This window comes from Falco rusticolus, chromosome 1 (genome assembly GCF_015220075.1).
Source record: "Falco rusticolus isolate bFalRus1 chromosome 1, bFalRus1.pri, whole genome shotgun sequence".
NCBI classification, from domain to species: Eukaryota; Metazoa; Chordata; class Aves; order Falconiformes; family Falconidae; genus Falco; species Falco rusticolus.
In genome coordinates, this window is record NC_051187.1 from 26,838,827 (window position 1) to 26,854,216 (window position 15,390).

At 44.5% G+C, this 15,390-nt stretch overlaps 1 protein-coding gene across 1 annotated transcript; it reads left to right on the forward strand.

Moving 5' to 3' along the window:
* LOC119154171 lies at window positions 1-15,176 on the forward strand. Its single transcript, XM_037401442.1, has 6 exons — window positions 1-151; window positions 1,061-1,317; window positions 1,802-1,849; window positions 3,093-3,273; window positions 4,249-4,474; window positions 13,893-15,176. The coding sequence occupies exons 1-5, from the start codon at window positions 1-3 to the stop codon at window positions 4,383-4,385; spliced, it is 774 nt and encodes a 257-aa protein (XP_037257339.1). The 3' UTR covers window positions 4,386-4,474; window positions 13,893-15,176.
* The last annotated feature ends 214 nt before the right edge of the window (window positions 15,177-15,390 follow it).

Sequence of the window (15,390 nt, forward strand, 5' to 3'; positions counted from 1 at the left end):
ATGGCAGCAGCGTTCCACCAACCGGGTGGCTGCAGTACCCAAATTTTTTCGCCAGATAACAGCAGCGCTCTACCAACCGGGCGGCTGCAGTACCCAATGTTTTCGCCGGATGGCAGCAGCGCTCCACCAATCCTATCTGAGCACTGGTACGGTGAGCACGGTCCGAGATCCCAGCCCAGTTTACACCACCGGACCACGGGAGCTGCTCGCTGCGGCTTCAGGGTTCACATAGCTCTGCCCTTTTCCCACTCGCAGCCCAGGCATTAATACTTATTGCCTCCATATACAAAAGCACCCACGTGGCTCAAGCTGTTAAATCCTTTCTGTATGACACATTCCATTTTGCTGTGGGAAATAGGGGTGCATTTGCTCTGTTTGCATTACGAAGCATGTTAGTAACAGCGATTTTAAATATATTTTTTTTAAATAGAAGAGATTTTGCAGGAGTGCACTTTTTGAGTTGGAAAAAACGAGTGGTGTGAATGTGTTGCTTAGGAAAAGCTCATACAAGTCTTCCCCTGCACAAGTAAGCCATTATGAGCTGTTGCACGGTTTAACCTCTTGAGCTCATAGCCGTTCCCTGTGACGGGAAAGTGAGGTGTTACCAGAATGAAGGGGTGCAGAGTACGCGGCAGGGCTGGAAGGTGGGACAAGGGAGCGGGGTCTTTCCTCCGCCTGCCTCTCCCCGCCCCCCCCCCCCCCCCCCCCAGGTAGCCGTTCTCGGCACAGCCCGCACCCCGCCGGTGGCCCCCGCAGAGCCCCGGGGGCCGGCAGGCTCAGAGAAGCCCGCGGCAGCACCGAACCCCTGCCCGCCCCGGCGCAGAACGGGAGCCCCAGCCCCTCCTCGGCTGGCTCCGGGCCGGGCCGCGCTGCCCGGCGGGGCGGGGCCGGAGCCGGAGCCGGCGGGCGTGGGCGGGGCCGGCGGCGGGCCCGGCCCGGCCCCTGAAGGTGGGCTTATTTCCGGCCCGCGCGGCACCCTGAGCCGGGGTCTTTGCTGGGAGCCTGGAAGACTTTCGGGCCGGGACGTGCAGCGGCGTGCTGCGTGAGCGGTCGGGCTGAGGGCGGGCGGAGGCCGGTGGGCGACCCGGGCGTGGCCGCCGGGCAGCGGTCGGCTGGGGGGGACGTGGCGGGCAAGCGCTCGGACGCGGCAGGGAGCGCCTGCTGGCGGCGGCGGGCGGCCCGAGGCGGGCGGCCCGGCCCGGGACCGGCGGGGCTGCCGGCGGTTCGCGTCTCCCCGGCAGTGACGGTGGTCAGCGGGCTCCTCACGGTGCTGCGTTTTTTTTTTTCTTGGAGCTGCGCTGCTACCTCAGCGAGGAGGTGAGGAGCGGCGGCGGGGCGGCCCCGGCGCTCCCTTGTGGCGGCGGGGCCCGGGAGGGGGGTCGGCCCGCGGCGCCCTGCCGCCCCCCCGCCGCCTCCGGGCTGCCCGAGCAGCCGTTGCAGCCGCCGCAGCTGTGCGCGGGGCGTTGTCTTTCCCCTGGCCGGGGCCGTGGCAGTGGGCTGGGGCTGCCGGCCCCCGCGGGCCGCAGAGGCTGCCTTGGGGCCTGCTGTAACGCTGTCGCAGGGAGCAAGAGAAGGAAAAGAAAGGCGGCGGTGGAATCCCCACCCGTCGCCCCCGACTGCTGATTTCTCTAAGTATTACAAAGGGCAAGCGTTGAACTACCGGGGAGGGTTGGGAGGCTCTGGTGTCTCGCTGATCCTGTGTCTTTACAGTCAGCTCCTGGGCCAGAGCAGCCGAGGGGAAGAGGCCTTTTGATTTACTTCCCAGTGAAACGGGGCTCTTTTGTTTTTTCTTTGTACCTAGGTTCATCTGGAATTGTACATTGACAAATCAAGGGGAGCTAAACTGCAGGTCAGTCTAGATGTTACTTTTCCACATATGCCTTGTGCTTGTGAGTCGGACTGCTGACAACGGAGGGATAACGTCTGTAGCTGCCGAGGGCCCACAAGGCTCCGTGTGCCCGCTGCTTCTGAGTGCTGCGCTGCTGCTTGGGCAACAGCCAGGGAGGAATTGGTGATACCTCGTGGTTACGCAGCCAGGCCTGCTGGGCGCTTAAACCAGTGCGTCCAGTCAGGCAGTATTATTTTTCTAGGTCTTAAATGAGCCTGAGGTATAAACCCACTTACATTTCTGTATGGCAGTGTACTTTGTCAGAGAGCTCAGTCGCACTGATGGAGCTGGCACAGCTCTCTTGTGATTCCAGATTTGACTATCTTGTTGAAAGGCTCGAGAGCCTGCTTTGGAAGTCACTTGACAAGGCATAGCTTTGCTGTGATTTTTGTACTTGAATTCTGACTGTAATGCCAATGCCACTTGTTAGCTTTTCTCCAGCAGTTATAAAAGCAGAATGAGCGTTAAGAATCTGATTACCTTTTAACTAAATTCAAAACCAAGTTGAGGGATGAAGTGACTGGAAGTCCTGCAAGTCTGGCTGGGTATTACTGCCATGCATGTTATCTGCCTGTCTACTGATCGTTCCTGCCTCTTGTTCTGTTGTGGTAATTCCTTTGGGTAATGCATTGGGCTCTAGATGTAGTGGATCTTGACTTCCTCCTGAACCCCCGAGATGTTATCGGTCTTTGCCTTCCTCACCTTTCACAGGGTGTGGGAAGGCCAGAGAGACGAAGCCTCGGCTGTTCTGTGTGGAGAAGCTGTCAGCCTTCTAAGAGAGCATGTAGCCAGCAAGCGCATCATGGTGCTTTGGTACCAAGCTGATACCACAGGCCTTAATCTTTTTTTGTAAAAAGGGATCACAAGGAGATGTGCTGATGTTGAAGGGGGAAAGGTGGTGGGGGAAGAAGTAGGAGGCAGCTTTCAACCAATTTTAGGCTTAACTCCTGTGTTCCTAAAAATGGTTCTGGTCTTTGAGGGGTTTGCTTTTGGCTTTTTGCCTTAAGCGCGTCTACCTTTCAGGGTAATGTTTTCTTGGAAGTTGGAAATGGTCCTTCTGGGACACCAAACCAAACCCCATACCTCGGAAGGCCATTTAGCCATTTATTCCCTGTTGGTCACTTGGCCCTAGCCGTACACGCTCTCCCGGTATGGCACATTCTTACCCTGCTGGCTGAAAAATTCTGTCTTTTCATTTCCTCAGCTTGCCACAGGCCATAACACTTGTTTGTTCATAGACCGCTTTCCTTGCTCGCTGCTTTCAGATTTGAGCATCGATGCCATGGATATAACAGGAGAGCAGCAGCAGGACGTAGAGCACAAGCCATTTAAACAATGCTTGGATAAAGCTGCCCATCGTGTGACTCCAGAAGTCGACAGACACGGTAAGATGCTATTCTGCCATTCTTGGATGGATGCTCTCATAGCCTTTCCATCACCGTATGCCTGCTGTGAGATTTGTGGGAACCAGGGACGGTTGAATTCACAGCATTTTAAACACCACAAATTCTTGAAGAGTTTATAGGACACAAATCTATTACACTGGCAGATCAGACAAGCTCCTCTGTGTGTGTGTGTATATATATTATACTCGGTACTTTTGCGAGGCAAGTCCCTCTGAAATTGGGACAAGGACTCATTGATGCATTTCAGGAGCAAAGCTGCTGAGTGAACAGGCTTTTCCTACTAGAAATCAAGCAGCTGCTCTGGCAAAACTTGACTTTGGTTGCATCTTTAAATCCTAGGAGGCTGACAAATGGGACAAGCTGGTTAAAGAGCCTCTCTCCAGGGAAAGCTCCGCTGACTTGACCCTTAAGCCTAAACTTGCATCTTACTATGTTTGCTTTGTGTGTGTTAATGCATACCTGATAAATCAACTGAAATCTATTAATCAGTTACAAGTTGGAGTAAGTGGTCTTTGGCTACATAAACCTCTCCTCTGCGTTTTTTTACATCTTATGACTTACTGTTGTACTTCAGTACAAACCAGGAACGATTCTGGTAGTGTTGCAATCTAACAGTAATGCTGTCCCGACTTTGTCTTTCTAACATGTGAGGTCCTTATTATCTGTTCTGGGAGATAGTGTAGTTCTGTGTATTGGCATGAACTAAACTTGCTGATTTGTTGTAACTCAGATTTAACTTTTCTGTTCTTAAAAGCTGAAAGGCTAAACTAAGCCAAGAGCTGAACAGTGGGTAGGTACGAGAGCTTCTCCTGTTGTCACAGAAGTGAGGTGATACCGTTCTTACTGTTGTGTCATTTAGCAGTCTTTCTGTATTCAGAGGCTGTGGCATGACGAATGTACTGTCTGGGGTCAAACCCTGCTTTTCTGTATCTAATTCTTTGTTATCACATGTAGGCCTCCTGCCTTACTTGTGTTGCCAGCCTCCACTGGGATTACTCAGTCTGAACCGGTTGTTCTCGCTTCTTATTATCAACGGAGAGGAAGAGAAACTTGCAAGGAGTAAACAGTCTCATCCAGGAGAGGCATTTTGAAAGCGATCAAATTACATTGCATGCAACGAGCAATTTCTTCTGCTGTTTGGAAAAAGTATATAGCTAGTTTGATTTCCACCACACGTGTGGTAAGTTAGATTGGAAGTGTCCACCCACCTTTGTGAAACTCTATGATTATCAGTTTCTGTTAGTAACACTTGATGTTCAGTCAGTTATTTAAATGGCAACTATAGCCATAGTGTGATAAAGGAAAAATCCACACAGACATGGTTACCGCTGGGCTTGCTTTAGTCACAACTCAGAGCTGGGCCACCACCCCAGCGAGTGGCAGAGAACCAAGGAATACAGCACAGCTTATATACACTTATCAGATCATTAGTCAATGTCTGAAGTTTTTAGGAGTTTCCTTTGGTCCTGTTGGTTCTGTGAATCCATCACCTGACTTTGTCCCAGTTGATTCACCTGCTCAGGTCCAGTCTATGCCTTGGTTCCAAGCTCCTCCTTGGATCGTGATCTTCTTTCTGCCTGCTTTAAGTCACACACTCCTTCAAGCGTGCTTAGTCTTTGAACAGGCAGCTCCTATTCACATATACCAATTTTTCTAAAAACACCTGTGTTTCTGAGAGCACCTGTGTCCACAAATTGAACATCTGTTGCTTCTCTGTTCTCCCACCGATTAACTGGAGTTGGTTTTAAACCAGCCTTGGATTAGGGCTGTGCTAGGGATGAGGCCTGGTTCTGCCACTTAGCTGCTTCAGCACTTTAAATTTCTTATTTAAAAATACATTTTCTTTAACATTAACCTTAAATTTAGCAAAGCATACCTAAATATTATGGAGTAGTATGTGGAGGCTTTTTCTGATCATAGTTACATTAAAATAGTTAATAGCTTAATGATTTCTATGGTAGGTTGCATTCTGTGCTGGGATGTCATCTCATTAATTTCCATTGGACGGCAATAGAGGATTGAATTTTTAATTTTTTTAGTATTATTATTTATTTCCTGTTTCCTTCCTTTTAACATGGGTTGAGTTTTCCAGTGTCATGTGTCATATCTGTATGCAAATGGAGGACCATGTTAACAGCACTAAACTTTGCATGTGGAGTTTTATGTACTGCAGTTTCTTTATTGTATCTAAGCTGTGTGCAGTACCTCTGGGCGCTCTCTGAGACAACTTGACAGGCAGCTACTGATTACATTCAGAAAGCTGTTACTAGTTGCTGTATCTTGAAAGACTCCATGTGTTGTACAGGTGTTCTTCAAATGGCAGGAATCATGGCTTTGACAAAGCATAGGAATTAAGCTGCATTCTTCCTGACGCTATCTTTTAGTGTAGTTACAGGATCAAAACTCATACTAGTTGAATTCTTAAGTGTACTCTCAACTTGTTTGAATGTTGTAAGCTGTAGAAAGTAAGTCTCATACAGTGGTTTAAGAATGGGTATATTTTCCTAAAAGTTTTTATTTGCTTGATCGTAACTAAACTACCATAAAGAAGCGAGGTTAATGATTGATTTTCATGCATATTTCATACTTTCTAATTAAAATCTCTTTTTTCTGTGGCTAATACAGATGTCTTTAATACTTACTTCTGTCCACCTGTTATACCTCCCAGTCTCAACAAAGAGGGTCCCCGATAACATTTTGTCCCCTCAGCAGTGTCTGACTTATCACCTGCCCTGGCCTTTTTGAGGCTTTTAAGAGGGTAGTGCAGCAGTGCCTAGACAGTGAGCCTTAGAGGGCTTTTGTAATCCAGCAGACTTGGTCCTGTCCTTCAGGATTTGTGAGTGAAACAGCCTGGTTTTAAGGGGCCTCTTCTAATAAGAACCCATGTTTTTGAAAATTTTAGACATGCAGTTCCTTGGCTCATTTATTCCAAACTCGAAAGTTTGCAGACCTTTGGTATTTATTTTTGTTTTTTGGGAAAACCAAGGTCCTGTTTGAGTTTTCTGGAGGCATGTCTTGCCCTTTGGCAGGTTTCAGCTGTCACCAGCTCTCGTCTCCTCTGTTACAAGTTCCTCTGCAGCCTTCTGCACTTAAGAACATAAAACTCCATGAGTTTGTGCCCCAGCTGTACTGCAGCTGCACATTCAACACACAGAGTGAGAGCTCTCTGACTAATTGGCGGCTGTGGTCTGGGAGCCAGTAATGCTACTGCGCATGCACCAATACAGGCTGGGAGGTGAAGGGAGCCACAGCAGGCCTGCAGAGAGGGACTTAGGGGGTACCGGTGGGTCAAAAAATGGACATGAGCCAGCAACCTGTGCTCGCAGGGCAGAAAGCTGACCATATCCTGGGCTGCGTCCAATGAAGCGTGACCAGCAGGTCGAGGGAAGTGATTCTGCCTCTTTGCTCTCGTGAGACCCACCTGGAATATTGCATCTGGCTCCAGAGTCCTTGGCAAAGCAGGTCCAGAGGAGAGCCACAAAAATGATCAGAGGGCTGGAGCACCTCTGCTAAGACAGGCTGAGAGAATTGGGGTTGCTCAGCCCGGAGGAGAGGCTCTGTGGAGACCTTATTGTGGCCTTTCAGTACTTAAAGGGGGCTTGTAAGAAAGATGGGGACAAACGTTTTAGTGCGTCCTGTAACAATAGGACAAGGCTTAGTGGTTTTAAACTAAAAGAGGGTAGATTCAGACTAGATATAAAGAAAAAATTTTTATTAAGAAACTTTCATTGTAATGGGCTTCTGCTCAGCATTGCCTTTGATAACACAATCCTCAAGGGCAAAACTGGCCTGACCTGAAATGGAGAATTGCTGTGCTCCCTTTTAAGCACAATTTTTCCTAATTATTTCCAGCGTGTCCTTTGACATGCTGGGATGTAAGTACATCTGCGCTCATTCTCAGTTTAAATGCCACCAGCCAACATCTACCACTGAACAGTTTCTAAATCTGCAACTGAACCGCCCTGTTGGGTTTTCCCTGCTGCCTTTGGAGGAGCCATGCCTCTTTGGATGCCTCCGTTACCAGTGAGGCCTATCGTGGGATTGCAGTCTCTCTTTTGGCCACAGCAAACTATATACTGAAGGAGGAACCCCTACAACATGGATGTGCAGCATAACGTATGTGGTATGGGACCTTTATAGGCATTAAAGAAAAAAAAAGACCATTTGTAGCTAACTGAGCCCGCTTCAGGGAGTTTTGTTCCTCCTAAATCTTCTCATATCTCCTCTGCCACTGTATCTCTGATAACTTGTCCTTGATTCTTAGCCATTCCCCAACCCCCTTCCTATAGTATTGGTTGTTTTCTGAGAAATACAGATTATTAAAAACAAATAAACAAGTACATAATGTGGGATAGAGGTCTGACTATTGAGCTAATGGTAAATCATTAGTAACAGTAATAATCAGAAGGCTTTTTCTAAAGCATGATACATTCATTACCAAGCTTCAAGGAACTAAATACATTGATCTGGAATTTGCTCTATTTCCAGCAAAACAAAACATGTTCAAGTGAGAAATTCAGCTACACCCTCAGAATGTAATTAACATATGATTTTTCAGATTGTATTTAATTTATAAATATGAAATTTGCATCTGGGAAACAGCATGCTCATTTGCATGTGATAACCGTACCAGAAGCCCAAACAACACTTCTGCAATAGATGCGTCAAGAGGGAAAAAAAAAACCCCAAACAACCAAAACGGTGAGATCAGCCCTCAGGACTACTCCACAGTCATCAAACAAGCCAGCGTTCATCAATCAAGGGCATTCAGTTTTGCTACAATTTCTTACACAGGCTTGTGTTCTGCAACATAAATCCTGTCTATTAAAGCTAAAAGGTTGGGGCAACAACTGCTGGGGAATACCATCATAATGAATTGCTGTTGAATTTATGTTTTAAATTTCATCCAGTCTTATGTTCCAGGCCCATAAATATTCAACGAGTCTTGTAAGTCCTTGGAAAGAAAATATTAGACCCATACAAGCAATTTTAGGTATAATTATCTTTCAAGCGACTTCACTCAAATTGTTTTGCATTTAAGACTAATCCTTCTGTTGTCCTGCAGCCCTAATTATAGTATTTATCTTCCCCCTTCAAAGCCCCATTTCTTATCCTAGCAGCTTTTTAAGCAAGGCACACCTCAATGAAATACAGATAAAGCTCCAAAAATAGCACTTGTTCTGTTTGCAGGAAAAACCTGCACTGTGCATTTACCCTGCGGCTAATTCTGTATTTCAGGATCTTGAAATGTACTGTTAATTAATGCAGTTACACGCATTTTATTTTGCAATTAATTCTGCCATTGAATCCCCAGGAACTGAATGAAAGAAGTGGACCTGTACAATGGGTATACTATGCTCTTTCTTTTTTTGGCACAATTGCTTCAGAAGTGGAGGCAGTTTGGTAGTGTGTGGCAAAACCCAGCTAGAGCCTGTGGTGCGTAGAATGAGAGCTTCCTGAATTAGGATTTAATTTTAATTAGCCCTAAAGCACACATATTACAATTTTTAGAGTTAGTTTCTACATTCCCATTACAGACTTAACAGTGTATTCTCTATGAACACTGATTCTGAGTTAAGTCTTCCCATTTTTGTGTGGTCCCACGCAAAAAGACCAGCAAGGATTCACCAGTCTTGGCTCTGCTGTTCTCCCCGGCAAGGAGAGCCAGCACTGCACTTCCTGCCTCTGCTTCTGCCCTGCTGTGGAGAGCATTAACAGGTAACTGCTCTTACCCCTTACAGAGGGTCTCAGTAGGAAGCAGGGGGGGTCTTTGCTCCCTAGAGTGAACAGAAAATTTGTCAGACTCTTGTCCTTTGCCGAACGCACAATCAACAGCTGGCTCTGAACACCAGCCTTTGGAAAACAGGTTGTACTGAAGTTGCTTACCTTAGCAACAACCAGAGTACCTTAGAGGTGGACTATACAGTGTTTGGAGGGACATAACGTAGCTTGATAGAACTGGGGAAAAGATTTAGTTATATCTCTCTAAGGATTTAAGGAGAGCAATAGTCAAGCTTTCCTCTTTGGACCCATTACAGCTAATTTTAGAAATGGAGAGGGTTTCAGACTTATGAAGTCGCAAATGAAAGAAACAGCAGCGGAGGGAGGAACCGGAGGATGACTGTGGCAGTAAGGGTATTGGCACATTCTTTCAATATTTTAGAGTGATATATCAGAAGATTTAAAAAGTGTTTGTGCTCCTAATGCAATTCATTTACTGTCAACTTAGCCTGAGTATTAAGCAACCCAATCATCTGCAAATGCTACCTTCATGTTTAATGAATACACAAGCACTTCAGTCTTCTTTTTCAACATATTTTCTCTTGTCTGTTGGGCTCATAACCTAACCTGTCCTGTCCCTTTGTCCCCTCAGTCTTTTTAATCTTTTGGTCAAGAGCCATTCCACATGAAAATAAAGAAACAGTTTTGTCAAAGGCTTGTCAGCAGAGATGGGTGCTTCCATGTGGAAATCAGTCATTTAACGGCTTAGTGGGATCTGAGCATTTTTTTTTTTTTTCGTTAAGTTGCCCAAAGTAATTTCATCACTCCAGGATTTATTTCACTTCCACCCTTTTCTGCCTGGTTGGTCCAAGCCCAGTTGCTTTAATGTCTGAAACTTAACCCCCATCTAAGAGCAGGGCTCTACAGCCTTGCACATGTTCCAGTATTCTTAGATGCCACAGGTACCTTTAATTCTGTCTGACGTAGCCAAAGGAAAGTCTTGATCTTCCAAAATCTTGATTGTGTTTAGAATTTTAGAGAGTAAAGGATACTATAAAAAAAAAAGGACACATGGTCCCCAATATAAGAGCAAACTGTAAGATAAAACCAGGATTTCAAATTTTTTAAAGACAGTCTACATTTTCTAGAGAGCTAGATAATTTTAATGTACAATTTAATCCTCTTCAAATGAACCATATTTTCATCTAATAACTATTCCATGTCATTCCTATGACATCTGATTTTAGGTATTGAGGCCACTTGAAATCTCTCACCCTTTCCAAAAATGTAGGCCAGCATTTCTTTTGTCCAGTGCCTGAAAAATGGTTCTAGAAATTCATTTTGCCTAGAGCATTGACTTTAAGTTAATTTAAAACATTTGTTTAAAATTAAACAATACATTTTAATAAGAACAGCAGAGAGCATCTGGTTACTGAGGAATTTTAGTTGTGGACACATGACCTGAAACAGCGTATAGAAAGAAATCCCTACAGCACCTTTTAACCCTTCCTCCTCCAGAAGCAAGTCATATAACCTCTTTATGATATTTATGCTTCTTGCATTGCAATTTCCATTCTTGTGTATTTCAGCACAAATCTTCTTAAGGCATAAGTCCTGCTATAACTATAACCTTGCTAGATAGAGGTCTCGTACTTCATTTATTTGATGCAATCATGTTACCTCAGGCACTGAAACTAAAAGCCCCTCTACTGCCTCAGAAATTAATCCCTGCCATTGAAAAGCTGTGCTGTTATTTTAGAGGCTTTAATGAAGTGAAATGATCTACAGAATCTTTAATTTAATTTTGAGTAATATATCACAAGGTTATATGCTTGGAGCATAGCCTTTGCCATCCCTTACAACCTCCTAGCTTCTTCCCTATTTTTTTTTCTTTTAAAAATAAATTTAACAGTAGGAGTTACCTGAAATCAAATTAAAACAAATATAAACTCCTTCTTAACTTGTACAAGTGTTCACAGCTTACCTCACCCACTGCAATGCATGGCCAAATCACTTTGCTGTTTGTGAACCGCCAGGGGCAGTGCCTACCCATCCCCTTCACTAGCCCTTGCTCTCGTGGGTCCATCTGGTGAACACAGCTACAGATGAGGAGCAGCAGAAGTGTTCCCCAGGCTTTAGCCACAGTCCAGCTTGCATTTTCCCCCCTCAACAGCACTTTGTTTCTTTGTTACCAATTTTTCTTTATTTAAATACATTTAAAAGTATTAAGAAATGCATCATTTTTGCTCTACTGTCTTGAGAAGGAAATGTAACTTGGTTATTATATAAAAATTAACAATAGGTAACCTTCCTTTAATTGAATAAAAGTTTGTTTCCTGAATCACAGCAAACCAGGTTTCTACTTTAAGCAAAGACAACATGATGGCTTGATCTCAAATCCCCCAGAAAACTGTATCCATCCTTAACTTTGCACAGTGTAGGTGTGTAAGAATCAGTATGTTTATTGGGACCTTCCTAAGATGTCACACTGGATCACCTGATGTAAAATGTGTTCCTGATCCAGTACAGTTTTCACACAAACAGATAACATGCATGCAAGGACTTCCATTAATGTGTCTTAATATTAGAAGTTTTCTGGGAAGACAGAAATTCAATGATGGGAAGCAGGGAAAAACCAATGAAAGACAGATGAAATGGGCACTTCCACAATGCTCTTGCAGCAGGTGTCACATAATATAGATGCTATTCTCCCAAACGTCCTCTTAGTTTTGCCTGGAAATGCATGTGTTCCTGTTCCCATCTATTTTTGGGAAGGCCAGAAGTGCCCCAGAGCACTATAATTATCTCCGTCAGAAATGTCAGAAGAGTTTACAGCTGAAGTAGGTGTCTGCCCAAACAGGAAAATCAGGTACAGCCTCGGGTGTTGGAGAGATACGACAATCAAGTTGCTGCACACAGTTATCAGGGGAAGATCTGGGAATCTGGCTGTACTAGCAGAAGAGATTTGTGTAGCATCTCTGCTTTAGAAAATGAGTCATATTATCCCTCTGGGCTTTAGCTTCAAGCTATTAAAGGCCAAGAAGATAAACTTATTTTAACCAAAACCTTCTTGCTTCATCTGTTGGAAGGAAGAAAAGCAGACAAGCCCTTCAACATAAATGCAGTAATGAGGATACACTTGTGATGCTTTCCCTGCTTTTCTCTTTATTTATTTCCAGTCTTCCCTGCAACACATTCCAAGGTTAGAATCTTTCTACTGAGTAGCCTGATATAAGTGGTTTTAACAAGCAAAGTCAAATTTTGTTATGGCAGCGTTAAAATTTAATTACGTTGAGTTTTATGTGTGACTGAGTATCCATATATGGCAAGAAGTGAAAACTACATTTTCAACAACATATTTCAACTGGCAGTATCTTGTTGAGAAATGCAAAAAAACCCCAAAACATTATTAAAGAGAGTAAGCCTTGCAAAGACATTTTGGAAGGACTAATGGCTTAGACCTTGAGTTCAGATTTGGGGAATGCTGAATACCAAATAGATGCCCAGCTACAAGCAGCTTTCATGTGTGTCTTTCCCCTGACACACCAGGGCCTGATATTCACTGGAATTCCCATCTCCCATTGATTTTATTAGGAATATTGGCTGTGCGGTACAGCTTTGAAATCAGACTTTTGTGTCATAATCCAGGCACTCAACACTAACTACTGCTTTAAAACTGAGGATTTAAAGTGTTCCATCTTGTTAGTTCACCTGTATTTTTCAGAGAAACAGAAAATTCCGAGAAATCCAGATTTTGCAGAGTTTGCGACAACACGCCGCACATAATCTCAGAGCGAAAGGCTCCTTCTCTGGCCTTGGGTACACCAGCTTCCTCCATGGAGTGAGGGATAGTTGTGGGCTGATATGAAAGCCGCAAGTATCCATTTGCAGAGCAAGCAGATTAACACCGTAAGCCACTGAATCATTTCCACTGTGTATATAGGCAACTGCATAAGCAAAACACCCATGTTTTGCTGCATATTATACTCCTTTATTTTTGAATACAGTAGTTCCCTTGGCATTAGTAGTAAATGAACAGTAAGTTCATTTCATCTGAAAGACTAAACAAACAGGCACTATCAATGAGAATAAATCAGATTGCAGCAGTACTTTCAGGTAGCTGGTAAAAATAATATTTTAATCTAACTCAGCTGTAACTGCCATGAACTACTGGGAAGGTTAAGGCTGTGGCTCAGTATCCTAGTGAGAAAACACACAGAATTATTCAAAGCATGCAATTTAGTTGCCAGTCACTTGACTGGGATTAAAAGCAGAAGATGGCAGAGCTGCTACCCCTGCCACCAACAAAACAAAGATTAATGGAATATTCTGAAAGACCAGCCATTTAGCAAATTTAATTTATTTTTTTCTTATTATTGTTTAGTCCAAAATGAGGAGTAAGCCCACTTTTAAGACTCTGGACTAGGGTTTGTGAGATGTGAGTTCAGTTCTCAGCTGCAGCATGGACTGCCTGGTGCGGACAAGCTTGCACAGGAGATGACCGGCCCCATTTCATGGGACTCCTTGCAAGGCAAAAGTAATGGGAAAGTTTGAGCTGCTCAAATGCAGTGACTCTAAAACCACAGTGATTGCTGCAGGTAGCACTATTTGGATGTGCTCTGCTGTAGCTAAAATTAGAATCTAGCTCTGAAGGATTTAGTGCTCAGTGAACTCTGTCAGGCCTTTTCAGGGGCAATGAGCAATATACAGTTTGAAATGTATTCTTTGTTAATCTCAGTGAAATGAGAAATAACATGACTGCAGTCTGTGCACTTGCACCAGATTAAAACCAGTCCTTAGCATGCCTTAGATGTAACACAGTGCCTATTCAAAGGAATAAGAGCAGAGAACTTTATTTTTTGCCTTTTCTTCCACAGAGAGCCTTACCCAGAGACTGCCGCCTTATTTTTTTGACACCAACATGGTCATCTAATTCAAACTTATGCAGAGCAGAGACCTTCCCACTTCCTACGTCCAGGCTGGTGGCATCACCTGAACCAGAACATTGCTTCCAGAAAAACATCTGAAACCACAAGTGACAAACCTGTTGCAATCCTTGATGACTTGTTCCCTCACTACAAGAAACTCGTTTCTGGTTCTGCATTTGTAGAGCTACAGCTTCATACCCTGATGGTCATGTCTTTGCCTATGGATTAAATAATCTGTTAAATTTATGATTCCCACCTGAGTGCTTAGGGGTTGTGATCAAAGCACCACAAAAGTTCCCTTTGATACATGGCATGGATTGCACTCTTTGACTCTCTCCGAGATGCTTTCCAGTCTTTCAGTCATTCCCCTTTCTGAATCCTCATCAGTTCCTGAGCCAGTGTGTGTATGAGACAACAGCTGGTGCAAAGAGGAAGGTTAAGTCCTACACTTCTGAAAATGTTTCACTTCTCTATTTTGCTGCCCAATACCTGCTAGACCTGACAATTCAGCACAGCTATGCTGACTACATGGGTCTGTTGAGGACATCAGCTTTGCCAGCTGTTCAAGGATTGGACACCCACTCTGCCTCTGCTTTCCAAGCTGCGGGACTGGTGGGCTGGGCTGACAGCCAGCTTGTAACTCCATCCATCCTCATGAGCTCCACTTTCCAGGCAGCTGCTGGGGACCAAGTCCTCTCTCCAGTTCATCAGTGCATGGCCACTAACCCTAATGTTGCAGCTCCAAAACCAAGAGGAGAATTAGCTCCCCAGCAAGTTTTAAGAACACAAAACCTGTCCATCTGTGATACAGATGCACAGCCCAGCCCTGTGCCTTTGGGAACTGGATCTGCAGCAAAGGTGTAGAGAGCTTTATGGCAAGTGCTGGAGGCCACAATGCCTGTGAAGGACCTTGAAGGCTAAAGAAGAAAGAAAGTAAGATAAGGTTGGCTGAACACCTGAAGAAAAACGGGATATGAAGCAAGGCCCAAGTGGATGTGCAATGCCATGTCTCAGCCGCTTGCTAAAAACATGAGACTCACAGAGATAAGAAAGAAGAGAGGAAAAATATGCAAGAAGTTCAGTGCATTTGTAGCTTAGTAATTAACTGTAATTATGTGTAGCCAAGAAGTGTGTGAACAGTATTGATTAACCAATTTTAATATGTTGCATGTGAACAATGAATGAGGATATGTAAGCATGGGGTTTAGACTAATAAAGGGTCTTCTGGTCGGATTCTGGAGTCCATGTCTTAATCTCCTCACAGAGGTAGCGCACAGGGTGCTCTCAGAGGTCTTTTAAGTCTTAACAACCTGAACTCTTTGCTAGAGAATATCTGATGCCAACTAGACCAAAGTTATCAAAAGGATATGGTAATAAAAGGCTGATTTTGATTGTGGATGTCAGCACAGAGTTGGAGGGTTCTAATAACAGTGATAACAGGTATACT